The 17796-nt window shown below is 37.8% G+C and overlaps 1 protein-coding gene across 2 annotated transcripts in view; it reads left to right on the top strand.

Annotated features, from left to right (window-relative positions):
• The window catches only part of UBE3D (ubiquitin protein ligase E3D), an 84707-nt gene that overhangs the window by 49963 nt on the left and 16948 nt on the right, over positions 1-17796 (top strand). The window contains exons 9-10 of one of the 2 annotated variants that reach the window (XM_072855371.1): positions 1119-1257; positions 2848-2966. In XM_072855371.1, the coding sequence (XP_072711472.1) occupies positions 1119-1257; positions 2848-2868 (160 nt within the window). In that variant the 3' untranslated portion in view covers positions 2869-2966. Of the gene's footprint in view, positions 1-1118; positions 1258-2847; positions 2967-17796 lie in introns of those variants that run through there. The other variant, XM_072855372.1, reaches the window with a different exon arrangement.

Below are 17796 nucleotides of genomic sequence, written 5' to 3'. Positions count from 1 at the left end.
CACAGATACTGTGAAGAGAGTGTTTGCTCAGTTTTCACAATGGTGAATGTTGGGGTGATGCCTACTCTTTTAGGAGCTTAAAAAAATGGAGCTGTTTCTAGATAGAACATTAAAACAAGTTGATATGTTCATGAGCAGTGGTTCAGTCAGAGTAATACATTTCCAGAAGAGGTGGAGGAATTTAAAAGTGAAATCTGTTGATAAAATTATGTATTGAGATCATGAAGTCTTGAACATGGAAGGGTAGCAAGCATTGTCTTCCAAAATGATGCTCTCAGATCTGCTGAGAATAATTGGCGTCCGTCTTGCTCTGGAGTATCTGATACTAGTGGCTCAGATAAAATTATTAAAATAACTGGGTCACCAATCAGTGTGACAATTTGTGCATTAAGGAAGAAACAAGCCTGAAGAATAGGAAGTGGAATGTTCTTGTGTTTTGAGCTAATCTTACTGAACTAATCTTGTTCTTCAGCATGTGGTAGCAAGAGCAGTTTATAGAAATGTGCTTTCAGAATGTTGTTTTTATGACTAGCTCTAGAAATCTTAATTCTTTTAATACATCTGAAGCAGAAAGCTGTATAAAATGAAATAGGATTGAGGTTTTGTTTGGTATAGACTGTTAGTAAGGTTCCAGTGAGAGCATCATAAACATCAATTTTGAAAATCACACCTGACCTCCTGTCTTTTCAGAAGAGAAAGGACATTTTTCTTACTGGAAACAAAATAAAAAGTGGAGGTGTTATGTTCTATGTAGAGTATGCTATATGTAAAAACACTATATGATGGGAAATTGCCAGTGGCAGATGAGATTTGGTTCAGAAATATTCAAACTTTTAATTAGAAACATGAGTGGATTGCTCTAATGTATGCTAGGTTTTCCTTTCACATTATGTATTTTTTTGTAAGATTGGTGGTACGGATAAGGTACTCTAAATGCACCTTGTATTTCTGGTAAAACACACTTATCTGTGACTTTTACAGGGAAAATGTGAAGAGAATCTTTTATCATAATACTATGACACATTCTACTATTTATTTTGAAACTTGGGTTTTAGATATATTTTAAGAGAATTAAAAAGTTGGGTTTTTTTTAACTTTAAGTTTTTTTAACTTTATAGCCTTACTGATGCATGGGAAAATGATATTGGAGTTCATCCTTTAAAGTTTCCATCAGAAACATGTTTGGAATTACTGCTGATACTGGGCTTGAGTACCACCTCTCTGCCACCTTCACTTCGATGCATGAACTCTTTTCAGGTAAGGAACAGCTGCTATTTTAGTATGAAGGTGTTATTTCTAGGAAAAAGAAAGATCCCTGGGGCCCATAAACCCTTTCAGAGTAAAGGTTTATCTTCTGTAGTTGCATGACTCTCCATTACATTAAATATAGCAATGGAGAACTTATTGTAGCGCTCAGTTTCTTTCAATTGTATTAAATGTAGACCAAGGCAGGAAACATACTGGATTTTTACACAGCGAATCACTGTTTGGATTAAATTAGATGTTTAAAGAAATTTCATCAAACTTAGGCTGGAGTAGCTAGAATCATTACATAAAATCTTCTTGGCTTCAAAAAAACCCCACAACCCTTGGCTAAAAATAAAGATTTCCAGTGGTGAAAACCTGTAAAAGTAGGCGTAAAGCATTCACAGTTTTATCCAGTGTTCTGTATGTTGCTACTGAAGTTCTCAGCAGTCACAGAAATTTTCCTAAGAAGACATTATTGCAGGCATGTTAAATTGTGATTTGTACTTATCGTGTCTGAAGACGTACGATTTTTACAAATGAAATACACAGACATCTCAATTCATGATGATACGACACATCAACTTAACCTTTTTATGATGCTTCTGTCTTCCCTTGTAGTTATGTAGTCCATCAGTTGTGTATTGATGCAAATCTAAAGTAACCAGCTGTTGAGCAGTAAGCATACCTGAATCTGTGTTTGTTTTGACAGCTATAAAAGGATCATCACCTTAGTGGGACTGAGTGTCCTAAACAGTTTATAGCATGAAATCTGGTAGCTTCTATTTGTCCATACTCCCAGTTTGTAGTTAAGGCACATTTAATTAGTGTTCCTGAGTTATGTTTACTGAAAAATAATCTTATTGTAGAATTTTGGACCCAGAAAGAACATGGTCATAAACCGAAATCAAGTAATTGATTTTACTAGAGTTACACTGATGTACAGCTGTTGAAAACACATCTAGATGTTAGAAAATAAGTATGCACCTGCATTGTCTGCTCCCTTTGCATCTTGTGTGCTTGGAAACAGGGGGTCTGTGTACGGTGAACTCTCGGGTACAGCAGCAGTCATTGATCGTTTCAACATGATATTTTAATACCCAAGGTCAGAATTGTTATTGGGTTGTACATTCAGAGGCCATAAAATTGAAGAATCTCTTGGATGCCGGCAGAGATCATAAAAATTACAAGTTTCAAGGACTGGCCAGTACTAGTTGTCCATGCAGTTGAATAGTCCATGTTTTCTATTAAGAAGTGAACCTTTTGGTTGTCTAATCCAGGAGGATGTATTCCTCATCCATTACATTGCCAGTAACCTGTGGTAAAGCCTTCTCTGCTTTACTTGTGATAGGTTAAATAGGAGTCTCTTCTTGTATGCTGAGGCTGTATGTCCTGTCTTGGTTCTGTGCGTACTCAGTCCCAGGCTGTGCACTTAGGATTTCCTTTGATTTGTATGTCTGGGTAGAGATAGGAAGTGATAAGTCACCGTCAACTGGTGCAGATATGAATCGGTAAAACTGGTGCAGATATGAATCGGTAAACTCGGGAAGGTTTTTTACCTCAGAGTGCAGAAAACACCAGACTTTTCTTTTTCCTTGTCAGACTCTCCATCATTGTGCTTGATTGCTCCTGGGTCACTTTAGCTTTGTGAGACTCTCTCTGGAAATGAACCGTCGCCTTGGCTGCCCGCCGTGTGCATCCTGGAAGTGAGTCAGGAGTAGGGTTTTGTCATGCATGGGGCGGGAAGGCTCCATGCATCCCCTGGAGACCCTCTGACCATGGCCTTTCAAACTCAAAGTTTGGTGGAATCGCTGAAAGCAAACACCGCAGTGCTTTGCTGAACTGAAGTACTGTAGGGGACGGCGTCTTCCAGCACTTCCAGCTTGCTTCTTTGTACTCATGTTCACTTTCTCTACAGCAAGTATTAGAATTGTGTGTCCTATTTTTTCTGTATTTTTCTTGGAAAAAGTTGGCAAGATCTGCAGAGAGCTTGAATAGTAATATCAAATTGTTCTATTGCCTGAGCATAAGATCCCTCTGCGTCCAAAATACTGAGGATTGTGAGTCAAACAGGGAATAATAAAAGGGCAGTAATTGAAAACTGATATTTCATGTGTCTTAATGGAGCAATGGCAAAATGACAAAAACTAGTTTTGTTTTCTTTTGTGGTAGACCTGCAGTGGTCTAGAAAAAAAAAAATAATTCTATATTACTATAATCCTTGTATTTGAACTGAAAACAATTGCAGAGTTTCCTGTTATCCACACATGGCAGTCTTGTTCTACAGGAGGCCAGGCTCTCACAGCTGAACGCTGGCATCTGAATGCTGGGGGAGCTAGAAGGGAAAATGACCCCAGAAAGTGCCAGAGTTTTCTCTTTTTGTAAGTGATCCCACTGTTGGACACACCATGCGGAGCTAAATGGACCATTAGTTTCCACTGGTGAATTTTTATGTTCTGATACAGTGTTTTAAAGTGCATCTAACAGGCAGCTGTATATGTAGTGATTTAAAAGTTACAGTTTAACTCCTGAGATCTTATCAGTATAGCTTTAAAACATACAGTTGTTTGTAATTGGGTAGACAAAAATTATCTCAGCCATACCTCTGTTGTTCAAGACTGTATTTACCCTCTCTCTCTATTATATTACAACATTGCAGTGTTGACAAGCCAAAATTTTAGTTGGTATACGTATGCATTGGATGATGTTTAGGTTGTAAAAAGCACACAGAGGAAATATGCTTAGTTGCTAATCATCTCTGTAATAAACTCTGTTCTGCTTTGTGCTCTAGAAGTGCTCTCTGGGACTAGCTTAGCAGACTCCATACCTGTGCTGAGACATAAATTGCATTTTATTTTCCAACGGTGTGCTACTGCTTAGTAACGTAATATTTGAAAACTCAATTTTTCAATTCCATTTTGACCCTGTGAAGATCTTTCAGTGTGATTTACATTGCTGGAGCAGCCTGGCGGAGAGGAGCAGCAGCAGACTATGTTACATAGCTCTCTGCTGAGTTTGAGGGGGTCAGTGCTCACTGCAGCCGGCTTTTAAGCTTCCCAGGCTGTTGATCCTAGGTGCTAGATTTTCCTTGGCTTATCTCCCATTTTACCTGTGTGGTTACACTGACATTATTCTAGTGGACTGTAGAGAGTTAAATATTAGCAAGCCTGGGCCTGGAAGCTCTTGAAGGACAAAAGTGGGTAGACAAATTCTTGCTGGTTGATGGCTGCCTCCAGGTTTACTGGAGAACATGGATTTGCAGCCCTGACTTGCACCTTCCCTGGCTTGTAATCCCTCACCCATGCTAAGGATGTCTCATATCGAGGGAATAGGATTGACTGAGGCACTTTATATTTATCCTGGAACAATGCAGAAAGCAGTAAAAAGGGAGAGAGGAGTTGGCTACTAGAAAAGATTAAAAAATTCCTTAGCTTGCTTTTGCTCTGAGCATTGTTCTGCCGCCCTCTGTTCAGCTCTGTTACACTCTACAGAAATCTGTGTTACCTTATTACACTTTTCATCTATCCGTCTCTCCACCCATCTGAGCTGTCAGCCCTTTGCTTTAGGAACGGCTGGGCTGGGCTTGTCTTTGTGTATTATTCTTAATACTTGCAAGCACTTGTAGCTAGCACCTCCTTGAGTTATCTTGTACTTTTATCACTGAACTGCTCAGCTGCTCCTTCTCAGCACAGTCTGGGAGGATGTGTTGGTACTTCAGAGCCTACAACACAGAACAGTTAACACGGGGAGATGCTGTAAAGTGACAAGTAATCTCTGCTGTGTTTTGCTAACTTTATCTCGTATTTCTCTGAATTCAAGCACAGTGAACAGAAAATGTCCTGGATATTGAATTCTTATGATTATATATGGGGCTGTTCAGCACAGTCTCTCTCACTGCTGTTATTGTGGGAAACCAGGCATTCTACTTCCCCTATCAAGGCATTATTCATAAGGCCACAGATTGTAACAAGAGTTCTCAGAGTTAAATAGATCACAGTTTTATTTTTACTTTTATAGTTGCATGAAATTGAAATAAGATTGTGATTAAGAACTGTGGAGCAGTTTCAAAATTTTGTTTGAAATAGCCCTTGATATTCTTTGGTGCTGCACCCAATGCCATGGGTAGCTTATCAGCACACTGTCCACTTTGGTTAAGAGAAGTAGAGCCAGTGTTTAAGAAAAACCAAAAAGTGTTCATTCTTTTGTTGCAATAAGCACTCCTTGAGTTGTCTATGAAAGAAAAACGCATTTGCAGTTACTGTGCTTCCAAAAACAGGAGGGGAAAAAAAAGTTTCTCATAGAGCAGCCTATCAAGTTCTCTATCATTTGAAATCTTTTAATCAAGTGCAGAAAACTTCCTAAAAGTGACAGGCTTAGAGATATAAAGTAGCAAGTTGCTCAGAAAACATAAGAATGAATAAATACAGTATTCATCATAGTTTAATGGCTCTAGTATATAAGTATCAGAAGTACTCAAAAGACTCATGGAAGGCAAAATACAAAATTACTGCTGTCTCTCAGGTCTATACATGGTCTGAACTAAAGTGTGCCTTGATATTCAGTGTTTTTTAATATTGATACTTTTGGGTTTTTTGATGTGTATGTATATATATATATATATAAAAAGCACTTTCAAACTTGTTTATCTCAAAAAGAAGTTACCTGAAGATAGAGGACACTTGCAGTTGCACCTGTGTTTTCTGACAATCCTTTTTGAACCAAACAGCTGAGTAAAATTTAGAAAAATCTGCTCAGTTCAGCTCCTCATTTTGTTCCCTTCTGGGCATTTGGAGCTGGAGAAGTGGCACACATTCTTTTAAGTTGGACTCCACTCCTTCGGAGCACTGTCAAACAGCAGCAAAGACAGGACAAGGAGCTACTCTAGTTCAAAATGATTTGGGAAATAGTGAAATATGAAATGGAAATATCAAGAGGGAAGGAATGGCTTTCAAAATATTGTGTCTTTTATTAAACTATCGCAGAAAGGAAAAATAAATAAGGCCATTTGTGCAGTAAAACAGCTTATTATCTTTTTAAACATTTTTTAAAATTTTTATTACTTGCTTACTGAGGATCTCCCACAAAATGAATTATAGATTTGAATATGTGTATTCTGTAATATTTTGCAGGCAATGAATGAGTTCCTAAATACTGTAGGATTTTTTTTTACAATTAAGGTTTTTTTAATATTTCTCTGGAGCTTGCAGACTGCTTAGGTCTGTGAAACTTCTGAATGAACATTGACAGTAATATGGAGAAACCACTGCAAATACATTGTAGTCTCTGTTGAAATACAGTCATTTTTGTTTCCCTTAACTGACTGGTTTTACAAAATGTAAACTACAGAGAGGAAACCAAGCGTAGTTAGTATCAGCCTCTTTTGGCTGCTCATATTCCCCCAAACTAAAGGTGTTTTGATTTTTGCAGGTTAGAGTGAAAGTGTCTGCTGTGTGCTTTTTCTAGTTTTGACTAGCTCAGATAGGTTGCCAGGATGACACAGGATGGATTACTTTTCTGTTTTATTTTGATGATTAAGTGGAAGTTTTTAAGTTTGATTTCAAACAATTTATTTTAAATAGCAAATAAGTACCCAAACCTTATGTAGTCCTTGGAAAGCAGATGTAGGATTTTTTTAAAAAAATTGCATACAAGTATTTAATTGACTTTAAAGTAAAAGAAGTTATAACGTGTATATTTAGGGTTTTCATTTGTGTTTGTCTGCATTTACTAAAAGCCATAAGAAATCTGTTGAAACGCTGCAGAATAATTAGGAAAGAAGTTATAAAATTATATTGAGCAAATGCTGACAAGAGCAAGTGATATTAAGAGGGTTAGTGTTTCAAAGACAAATCTGAATACTTCTTTGCAGAATTATAGAGATTTCTAGGTTCAATTAAGAGGTTATTGTCTTGTTTTTCATGTCTGCTACAGAATTATCCTTTATTAAGTTGATTTTTATTATGCCACTCAGGTTATCTTACTCAGAGTTCACTGTAAGCTATCTTTTAAAAGTATCTCTAGAGTGTTCAGTTGTATTTCTTGAACATCAAGACTCTCCACTTATTTTAATGTTAGCCCTCTGGACTTCAAGCGGAAACGGAACAATTTTTTTCTTGAACTATAGCTAGTATTTTGAAGTCTTTGTTGAACCTGTACCAAAAATGTTTCATAATACTGATTCTGCATAAACTTTATTAAAACATGTCTCCTAGCTGAGAACTGTTTGGCTCTGTATATGCAGGAGCATATTGAGCAATGTCCTGTACCTCCTTATGTGGCCCAATGTATGACTCATCCATATCTGCAGCACAGGCTCTCATTTCTAGGCTATGGTTTTGTGATATCTGGTGCTGCTTTGGAGATGCTGATGGGAAGGTATTATCTCACTTATCTAACACGTGGCATGGCTACATTTCCTCTATGGAAAGGAGCCATTTATATTGGCCATTTAATGGTCATTATATAGGAGCCATATAGTGGCCATTCAGGCCATTTATATTGGCCTGAAACAGAACAAAATCAATCACATGTAAACCTAAACAGAACCTATGAATGGGAAAAATGCAGGCTGAGCTTATTTGTGGAAGCATAAAATTTTATGACTACTTCAGTGCTCAGTGATGGAAGTCAGGACCTTGACAGAAGTGGTCCTAAACTGAGATTCAGAATTTGTCATCAGTTTCTCAGAAGAGCTAAATGCTTCTTTTCTTCCAAGACAGTTCTCCAATAGAGAAGAAATCAGAGAGAGTGAACCTGGGCATATCCTAAACAGAAGTAGATGTAATTACAAAAACCTCACGAGCTCCCAGTGAGAGGCAGTGTACATGTAGCACACAGGCAAGTGCCTCCTCTGGAAATACAGTCCCCTGCTGCTTGAGAGGGAAGATCTGCCAGAGGAATCAACTCATTTGCGTGTTGAATCAATTCCCTCTGCCTAGAATCCAGCAACAGCCACCTGTAACATCAGCATCTGGTAATACATTTCATAGCAATTTTCTTAGAAAACATGCTCAAATATGTCATTTACCGTTTAGATGTGAATATACAATTGATTGCAGAAATCCAGTTTAGATAGTCTGGTATAGCCCATGTTATCAACCTCTTGAAAGGGGTGAAGACAGAACTAGTTAGGAATGAAAATGCCTGATTGATACCACTCATTTTATTTCCTGTTTGCTTCTGTTGTGAACATTCTGCTTTTCCCAAGTCATTTTGAAATCTAAAAATGTAGCTGTTACATCCTAATTATGCAGTACTTGTGTGTACAATGTGCTATTAAACACAAACTGAGAGTTTTTTATCAACAGGCACCACACTGTGAGTGTGTTATGGAAAGAGACCAGACAAATACCCATGTTTTATGTACCTGAGTATGTACATAAAGAAGAGTCTTATGAGAGGCACGATACACTTTTAGAACATCCATTTCTGTTTATTAACTGAGGCTGTTGCCTTTGTGACTGAGAAACAGGCTCTGCTCAAAAGAAATCAAAATCAAAAAAAGAAATAAAAAAAAAAAGAAATCAAAAGCCCTATGCAAAACCAAATAATGCTGTACATGTTTGACATGGTTTGTAGGTAATTTATCTCCTTAGGGCTGCTTGCCTCCAAACCTTGGTTTCTCTAAGTTAGTCTTAGCTCTATCATAGAGCTATCTAGGTCATAATTAATAGATTGACTTATGTGAGGAGTAAGTTTCAACCTCCTAGCCAATAGGGTACAGAAATCTGGTTATCAGCTGCATAGAGCTAGATAGCCAGCTGTTGCTTTAAAAATAATACTGAGGCATTGGATAGCAATGATTCTATAATGGAAATTTTTCCTTAAAGTTTTGTGTTGTTATGCTGTGTGCTTTGTGAATGGGTATTGTTATGGAAAGCTGTGATGCTGTTCATTTCCATTAAGAGTCTGGATGGAAGCTTTGAAGATATTTATGAAGTCCAGAAAGCTCTGCAGAAAAAAAGATGTGTTTATAAGGATGCTTCTTAGTAGGTTTACAGGTGCTTTAAAAATAGAAGGATTTAACCCTATTGGATTGCAGCTGTAGGCTGGAATAGGTATGGTGTTATCACAAATCACAAAACTTTGAGGGATCCTGAAGGAGGATGTCACTGAATTCTAGCATTGTATTAGCAGACGGGGCAGCTTGCCAAGGCACTCAGAGCAGTTCAAGAGTGTTATGTGTTAAAGAGTTGGAAATGGTAATGATGTCTTCAAGGAGACAAATGGACAAATATACAGAAGTCTGCAAAGCCAGAGCATAATAATTGAATCGATGACTTGACTATGATAAAGTACACAGTGGACGAAAAGGAAGGGGATTGTTAAATTCTCCTTTTTTTATTGTCAGTTGAAAATGAGTCTGGAATAGATCTTTTGGTGAAGAAGTCAGTAATGCCTCCAGCGAGAAACGTACAGTTTGCCTTCCCTCAGATGTAGAAGTCCATCGTTCTGTTGCAACGTCAGTAGAGAGAGCAGTGTGCTCTAAATCTCTGTCCTTAAATCATAGGTCTTTGATCTGGGGGTGGTGGCTGATGACAAATGGTAGTGCTTCAAAGCTCTTTCTTGTTAAGGAAGAAAACTTTAGGTTTGGATTTTAGGAAAGCTAGAATGGGCAGAAACATGACGTGGGGAAACAGGTCAGATCTCTGTCTGTCCAGAGGCAGGGAAAGACCTGAAGGGAAGTGTAAGAGATAAGATGGACCAGCTACTCTTTCAGTAGGCTGGTGTTGTTCCCATTGACATACACCAGCACGGTTCTGACAGACTACAAAGAGGGCAGGATTATTTCCATTGTCTCTAAGTTGCTTGCTGCTTTGACCAGTAAAAAAGATCAGTTGTGTGAATATTTGTTTGTACTGTAGCTCCACTACTTTTGAATTAAAGGAAGCTGTTCTACACATGGGTGTGTGAGGAGGTATCTTAGCGTATGCATTTTAGAGTGCTCCCAAAATAAGATTTGGAATAGTCCTACAGGAAGAAGAAAGAGACGGGCAAAAGGGTGTGTAAGCATTAACACAGCCTACTGAAATACGGAGACCATTTAGCCTTCAACAGAAAGCTGTTATGCCTTGAGGTGAAACCTGGCAACCATTTAACAGTATGCAGAAAAACTTGTAGGAATCAGAAGATGCTGTAGCTGAGTGAGATCACAGGGAGTGTTGGGTGGGCAGAATGTGATTGCTGCTTGGACTTTTGCCAGGCGTTCTGGTTAATGTTTCTTTATCTGTCTCCTGGCAGCTTGACAACTAAAATAGGAAGTGATTCTGCCTTATGGGAAAAAAAAAAAATTATTCCTATATCACTAATGTAAACTATAAAAGCATAGTCTGTAGAGAAAGAGACTATTTTAAAATGCCAGTTCCCAGTCTTCATTATTTTTGTGAGCTGTGGTGTGAATTGATGAAACAGATCAGGGAGCTGTATTCCTGCCATTGCTTTTAGTAAGCTTGAATTTTATAAGGAAAATAGAAGAAAAAATTAGTATTAAGCACCTTGGCTACATGAAAAAGGATCTTGCCTGCAAACTTGTACAAGTGAAGATGTTATTTTAGTCTTACTGACTATTTTGGCTGCTCAGTCCACTTTCAAGTTCCTCCAGAATGCCTGGCATTCCTAAATATGATCCTGAAAATGACTGAACATTGTACTGTTCAGATGTTCTCACTTTCTGTGACTAGTACCACTGACCCTAGTTCTGGTTCTTATCAATAGCTTTTTGCCTGCATAATTCAGTCTTAGATAGAAGTTCCCCTTGCTGTTGGTGCTCCAGTCTTTGACACATTTTCTATTTTCATATGTAGATGTCCCACTGAATGAAAAAAAAGGCTATCATTGTGTAATGGGGGGTGACTAGCTAACACATTTCTTTTTTAACTCGCCAGAGAGCCTGCTGCTTACTCTTTAGTTCATGTTTTCATACAAAATCTATTCCATTCATCATCTGCCAGCTTTTCAGAAATTAAATTCTAGGACTGCCTCGTTTTCCTCTTTGTTGACCACTTTGGGTTTTCTGCACTGATGAATTTCCATGTTACTTTATCATTTCTATTAGATACCAGTTTACTTTGTTTCCTTACCATTTATGAGCAGACAGCCCTGTAATTCTCTTACACCTTTTCTCTGGTTAGAAACTAACTTTTAGTACTTACAGTTATCTAGTTGAATTTGCCTCTTTTCAGGTAAGGTGGAAAAACTGAGGCTGGGAGGGGAACAACAGGGCTTTATATCCTTCTTTGTAACAAAGTAAAATCAACTTCTTATTTAAAAAAAAAAAAAAGTCTGCTGAACACACAGAAACCTTCATATTTCAGGTTGCATTCTCTGCTTCCACAGAAAGGAAATGCATTTTCAGCTGTATTTTTATAGAGCGGTAGCTAGTGACTAGTTAAATTAATCAAAAGTGTCTATTCTGCATGTTTATCCTAGGGATATATTCCATTAAGTGACTGCTTTTTCTATTTTAAGGTGATATTTAGAATGTGACTGTCTGTAAAATTTAGAGTGTTCTGTTCTGTAAGCTTTTACTCTCCACTTCTACTCTTTATTTTCTACCTGTTTTTTCCCTCTCATGTAGTGTTTTTTCTAAAATCTGGACTTAATTAATCCTGGTAGCAGTGAACAAGGTTAAAAATTTTTTTCAGTTTGTAATATTTGACCTAGAATTCTTTGAGAAGATATTCAACAGCAAATAAAATTAAATCCATGTGACATGCCACATAGCTAATAAATCCTCAGGGATTGAAATTTAACTGTATAAGTAAATACGAATTTCAGATAAAGTTTTCTCTGCTCAAGTGCTGATGCTATTGGAGAACTGGAATTTGAGAAGTACTCCACTGCTCCAGCAGTGTACTGCTGCTCTGAACTCTCCTAGGAGAAGCCAGGATACTGGTGAGTCCAAAATTTGACAAGATTTGAAATGAAGTGGGATTTTGATCTATGTGAATAAGAAATGCTGAGCTATATGGCTTAATGCTAACATCTATTATGAAAGAGCTCCTGAATCTTGTTCTACATTTTTTTTAAGCCACTCCTGCATGAGGAGTTTGGGAGGAGACCATTCTCCCATTTGCCTGGTTTTTGGACCATCTCCTGAGGACTCTAGCATTCAACAAGGTTGTATCCACAACACCAGATTTAGATGAAGCAGAGCTCCAATTCCACCTGGAAATTACTGTGCTCCTGTGATTTAGTTAAAATGAACTGTCAGAAGTGAGACTCTGTTTACATATTTTTAAGTGTAGCTCAGAAGCTGAAGAAAACCCTGGTGACACTTATTAGCTAATCATTTTATGTCAGCCTTTCCTGTCAAGGCAAAGCATGCATTCCTAATACAAAACAATGCAGAAGTCAAGTGTGGCTGTTTTACAACAGTACTGATACTGGTTAAAGTACTGATACTTACTAAAGTGCAAACGCTAACACATGAAAATGTTGCTGTTGGATTATACTCCTTTCCCAACCTACATTCAGATAATTTACAAAACCGCTGAGTGCCTGATTAAATCTTCAAAAATAATTCTCAAAACAATGCATAATATTTTTTACAACAAAGTAATAATCTTGAAGAAGGTGCAAGTCACAGGAAAAAGAATTTCATGTAAAGACATTATCTTAGTCTCACATGCTGCTCTGTTTATGCAAAAGTGACTTGCCAGTCCATTTTTGGCCATTCCAATAAAAATTGCCGGTACTTTGGATTACCTAGAGTTCTCATTCAAATGAACAGATACTGAGTGGTTTTAAAAGTCAGGCAATCTATTTAGGGTGTCCACCTGAAGACTTAGGAGCCTGTTTCTCATCTTGTAAGCTTAAAAATTCTAGAGATGGCCCCTTAGTCATTGCAGCTTTGCTTTAATGAGTTTGTGTTGCATTATAGAAATGCACCTGAAACATTTGTGATGATAGCTCAACATTGCAGGCAAGGACCCAAACCTATTGAAGTTAATGTCAAAACTCTCTTTGGCTTCAGTGGTGCAGAACTGGACTGCAAATGAATAAACCAGCCAGCTGGATATTTTGTAGTGAAATAATTATTGTGGACTCTCTGAAAGTTCCTCATTAACACTATTGCATGTGAACTTTGCAAGCAAATGTTTGGAGCTAGTCTCTGATAGCTATTCGTTAGACAAGTGAATTAATAACTGTGGTTGCTGGTTTATGCAGAGGGCTTTCTGTTGTTTTTTGACATTTCTTTGAAGATTACAAACAGTATAAATGATTTAAAGGCTTCACTCCACTAGATGGGGAAAGAGATGCCTATAGTGTAGTACTTGCTTACACTCTGCAGTTATTGATATGATGTAATATTTTTATGCTTGGGTAAGTATAGATTTTGAATAAAAGAATTTAATTAACACTGAATAAATGTTCCTCATAAGGGGGAAATTCTCTAGTTCTATTTCATTAATGCATCATGCTTCTAGCAGTTAACTAATTTAATTTTACTGCTGGTGTTCAAGGTCTGTGCTTTTCTTTCCTTCTGTCTTTCAGTCTGTCTGTCTTCTAAACAGGCTTTGTTTGTGTTTTATAGTTCGGAAGAGAAGACCAGACAGAGAAATAAAATAAAGGGAAAAGTGCCAAGCATTTTTTTTTCTTTACTTGGACTTTGTGTAATACACAGTGGACATGTATCTATGACTGTGCATAAAATGTATGTAATGTGAAAAATGAGGTATTTGGAATGATCTCTGAGATTTAAAGACTAGAAAGCCTATTTTTAAAAGTTAGCTAAAGGAAAATGAATGATTTTAAATAATTAAAGGGTAGGTAGGATCAGTCACATTATAAAAGTAAACCTTGCACATGCAAACAACCATGCTCATTTAATTTGGCTTACTAAGGAATATAAGGGTTTGGGGGATCAAAATCCCTTTTGGGATTAGTCTTTTTTGAGTTTATTTGTCTATGCAGTACAGTAGGATTTTGTATAAAATACTTAAATTCAGGATACAAAATGAGTGAAATGTGGCAAATGTTCAAAGTGAATAAAAAATATCTGTTCAAATTGTCTGTCAAGCAGTAAGGGTTTTAGCGTGAGAAGTCCAGGAGAATGATTGTTTTTAAAGTGTGAAGCAAACATTTTTTCAGTTTTATTTTTTTCACTAACTCAGTACAATTGAATTAAAGGTTTTCATGCAGAAATGTTAAGTGCCTGGTTTAAGTCTTTGCTAATTCTCGATGTTTATCTTACAAAGCTGATAAAATTTTGAGCAACTTCATGTTATTTCATTCAAACTTAAGGTCATGCTATGATCCTCAACTTTGGATCTTGCACATTTCTAACTATGTTCTTGATTACCATCTGTCTACATTTCTACTAACTTATGCTATTTTTCATTCATGTAATTTTGTGCAGTGCTAAATTTTTTTTATAATGCAGGTTTTAACAGCATATTTTTTAGTGGCCTTGCTCTAAAGATGGAGTTTTAAACAGTATTTTGGAAGTCTATGTGCTATAATAATTATACTTCAATAATCCAGAATGATACCTCAAGGGAGCTATGACTCCTCTGTATAATTTGTTCATATATACTTGTCCTTGATGTAAAATTGGATTAAAAAAATCAGAAAAAGAATAGAAAGAAAGAAGCCAGAAAATTGATTCTCCTTGAAGGTCATTAATGTGTTCTAAAAAGAAGATAAAAAATGAACATGAAAATCTCATTGTTAAAGAAATCGTGCTAGCTTTGTTTTGAATAATAAGATTTTTATCAGTACAAGAAAAGGTCTCATAATAATAAAACCTAATTTTTATTTTCATCTAAAACTGGAAAGTATTCAATGGCTGAAAAACAGGCAAAGAAAAAGAGGGGTGAAAAAGAAGCTTGAAGAGAATAATATGGATTGCATGGAACTATGAGCTGAAGGACAGATTCATACTATATTGTAATACGAAGAAAAGAGGGTGTGAAGGAGGAGGGGAGGAGAAGAGAAGGTGAGACAACCAAAACTGCAAGATAATGTTTAATTCAGAAGTATTTTCTGTCCAGTATTTGACTAAAGTATTGTTCAAGTGAATGAAAGAAGTTGATATATAAAAGGAAGCTTAGGGAGCAAACTGAAGAGGGGAAGTGAAATTTGCACTGCATCTAAACCCCCCAGAAAAGAGCAGAGTGGAAAAAGTCTGGTTTGGAGGTTTTACAAAACATTGGAACAGTTTGTCTTGAAGGATACCTTAATGACCAGTCTTTGTAAATGAGTTTGTTCACTTCAAAGATGTGTGCAACAGAAATATATTTAGGCAGTCACAGAGTCATTGAGGTTGGAAGTGACCGCTTGATATCATCTAGTCCAACTCCCTGCTAAAGCACAGTTAGCTAGAGCAGGTTGCCTGGGACCATGTCCAGTTGGGATTTAAATATCTCTGAGGATGGAGACTCCGCAACCTCCCTGGGCAACCTGTGCCAGTGTTCTACCGTCCTCACAGTAAAAAAGTATTTTCTTAGGCTCGGAAGGAATTTCATGCTCTTTAATTTGTGCTCATTGCCTCTTGTCCTGTTAGTCGGCACTACTGGGAAGAGCCTGGCTCTCTCATCTTCACTCCCTCCCATCAGGTATTTATACACATTGATATGATCCCCCTGGACCTTCTCTTCTCCAGGCTGAACAGCCCCAGCTCTCAGCCTCTCCTCATATGAAAGACGCTCCAATCCCTTAGTCATCTTCATGGCCTCTTGTTAGCCCTTTGTTAGCCCTTACCTCACTTCAGTAAGTCTGTATCTTTCTTGTAATGGGTAGCCCAGACCTGGACCCAGCACTCCAGATGTGACGTTACCAGTGCTGAGTTGAGGTGAAGGATCACCTCCCTCAACTTGCTAACAACACCCTTCCTGATGCAGACGTATGTCCACTTTATGTGTTCCGTAACCCAGTCCTCCTTCACCAAGGGTAAGTCGTCTTGTTCCAGACTTGCCCACTGGTCTCAGGGGCCTGGGATTCCTGCAGGCTGGTCATACCAGTAAAGACTGAGGCAAAGAGGGCATTGCGTACCTCAGCCTTTCTGTGTCCTTTATCAGCAGGGCCCCTGGCGATGTACAGGCTAATGCTGTGCTGCTTACTGCTTGTGTCTCATTAAAAATCTGGAAAGAACCACCTCCCGGCTCACTTGGTTCTCATCCTTTGCTAAAATAGTTTGCTGTTCATGGTGATGGCTGTCATTGCAGTTAATCATTTAATTAGATTGAGTAGAGACCCAAAGAAGCCATCTCCATTCCCACAATGTAGGGTTGGCTGTACCTGTTCTAGATCTCTTCAGTGAGGGTTAGTTTGGGAGTGCAAATATTTGTCATGAATACAGCAAGACTTTTTGCTGTTGCTGTAATACAGATAGTAACAAAATGCATGGACTTTGAGTTACCTGTATCCTGAGGCAGTAGTCTCTAAATAATCTCATTATCCCAGCCCACTGGGACAAGCAGTCCCTAAATATCCCATACATGTGTGCATATATGTGTAATTGCAGTTAATGTCTTTTACTGGCACCAGTGTTTTAACATCTATTTTATTTTGAAATGGGTCTCATTTCAGCCAGTTAGCCAGAGCGCTGCCAAAGTCCATGTGTGAGCTGTGCTTTGCAGTGATAAATGAGTACAACTTGTCTCAAAATCCATTTGTTTTTTTGCTTGGATCTCTTTTCAGAATATGACGGGTGGCCTACTTTTGTGGGGATGAAAAATTATTTTCCTGTTCCTTTATGACATTATGGGTCTTGTAAACTGTTGCACAGTCTTTTGGAGTAGGTGGCATTATTAGGATGGATATTAATTACTTTCAGGCTGCTGATACATCACCTCTGCATGATCTATATTTGTCTCTTGGATGTTCCTCATCTCTTGCTAATTATAGGTGGTCTTGGGGGAACCGGCTTCCTAAGTTAAATAGACTCGTGTAACACACAAAGTGTTTTTGAAGTGTGTTCAAGTGAGAGTTGATTCGTCACCTACTCGCATGTTCACAAACCCCATATTTTTTCACAGTTCTGGGGTGGGCCTACACTAATGATGCTACCCACCCTCCTTTTTGGGAGCAAGATTCCCAAATCCCCTTGCCCTGAAAGCATGTAAATTCCTTTCTCTTCCATTTCCAGGCTTGTTGAGCAAACTAGTTATTTTGTTTCTGCTTTAAGAAACGTAAAATTTTTGTGTCTTTTTGCTGTCCGTTAATAATTTTCCTCTGTTCTATCCATTACATTTTTTAAAAACCAGATTTAAGCTCTTCAGCAGATTTTGTGATTACTGTTACATCTGTCGTCTGAAACTGAGAAGGGAAAGAGCTTGTGCGGGGTTTTTTCTGGTTGTCTCTCTTGCTTATCTAAAAAAGTCTCTCTCCATCTTTTTTTCCTTCCTTTCTCTTCTCTTCCCCCCATCTGGCGGCCCCCGAAAATTGGAAACATGAGAGGCCTTGTCTGAGCATCAGATTAAGAGCCAGGAAATCCTGACTCTTTCCATGACTCACTGTGTGTGTCCTTGGGCAATCTGTTACTATTACAGACAAAAGCTGTGCATAGCACTTGGCTGAAAAATTAAAAGCATGGTGCATGATCCAAGG

Source organism: Ciconia boyciana, chromosome 3, assembly GCF_034638445.1.
Source record: "Ciconia boyciana chromosome 3, ASM3463844v1, whole genome shotgun sequence".
In the NCBI taxonomy this organism is placed as follows: domain Eukaryota; kingdom Metazoa; phylum Chordata; class Aves; order Ciconiiformes; family Ciconiidae; genus Ciconia; species Ciconia boyciana.
Note: the sequence above shows the minus strand (reverse complement) of the source record. Positions and strands in the feature narration are given on the sequence as shown.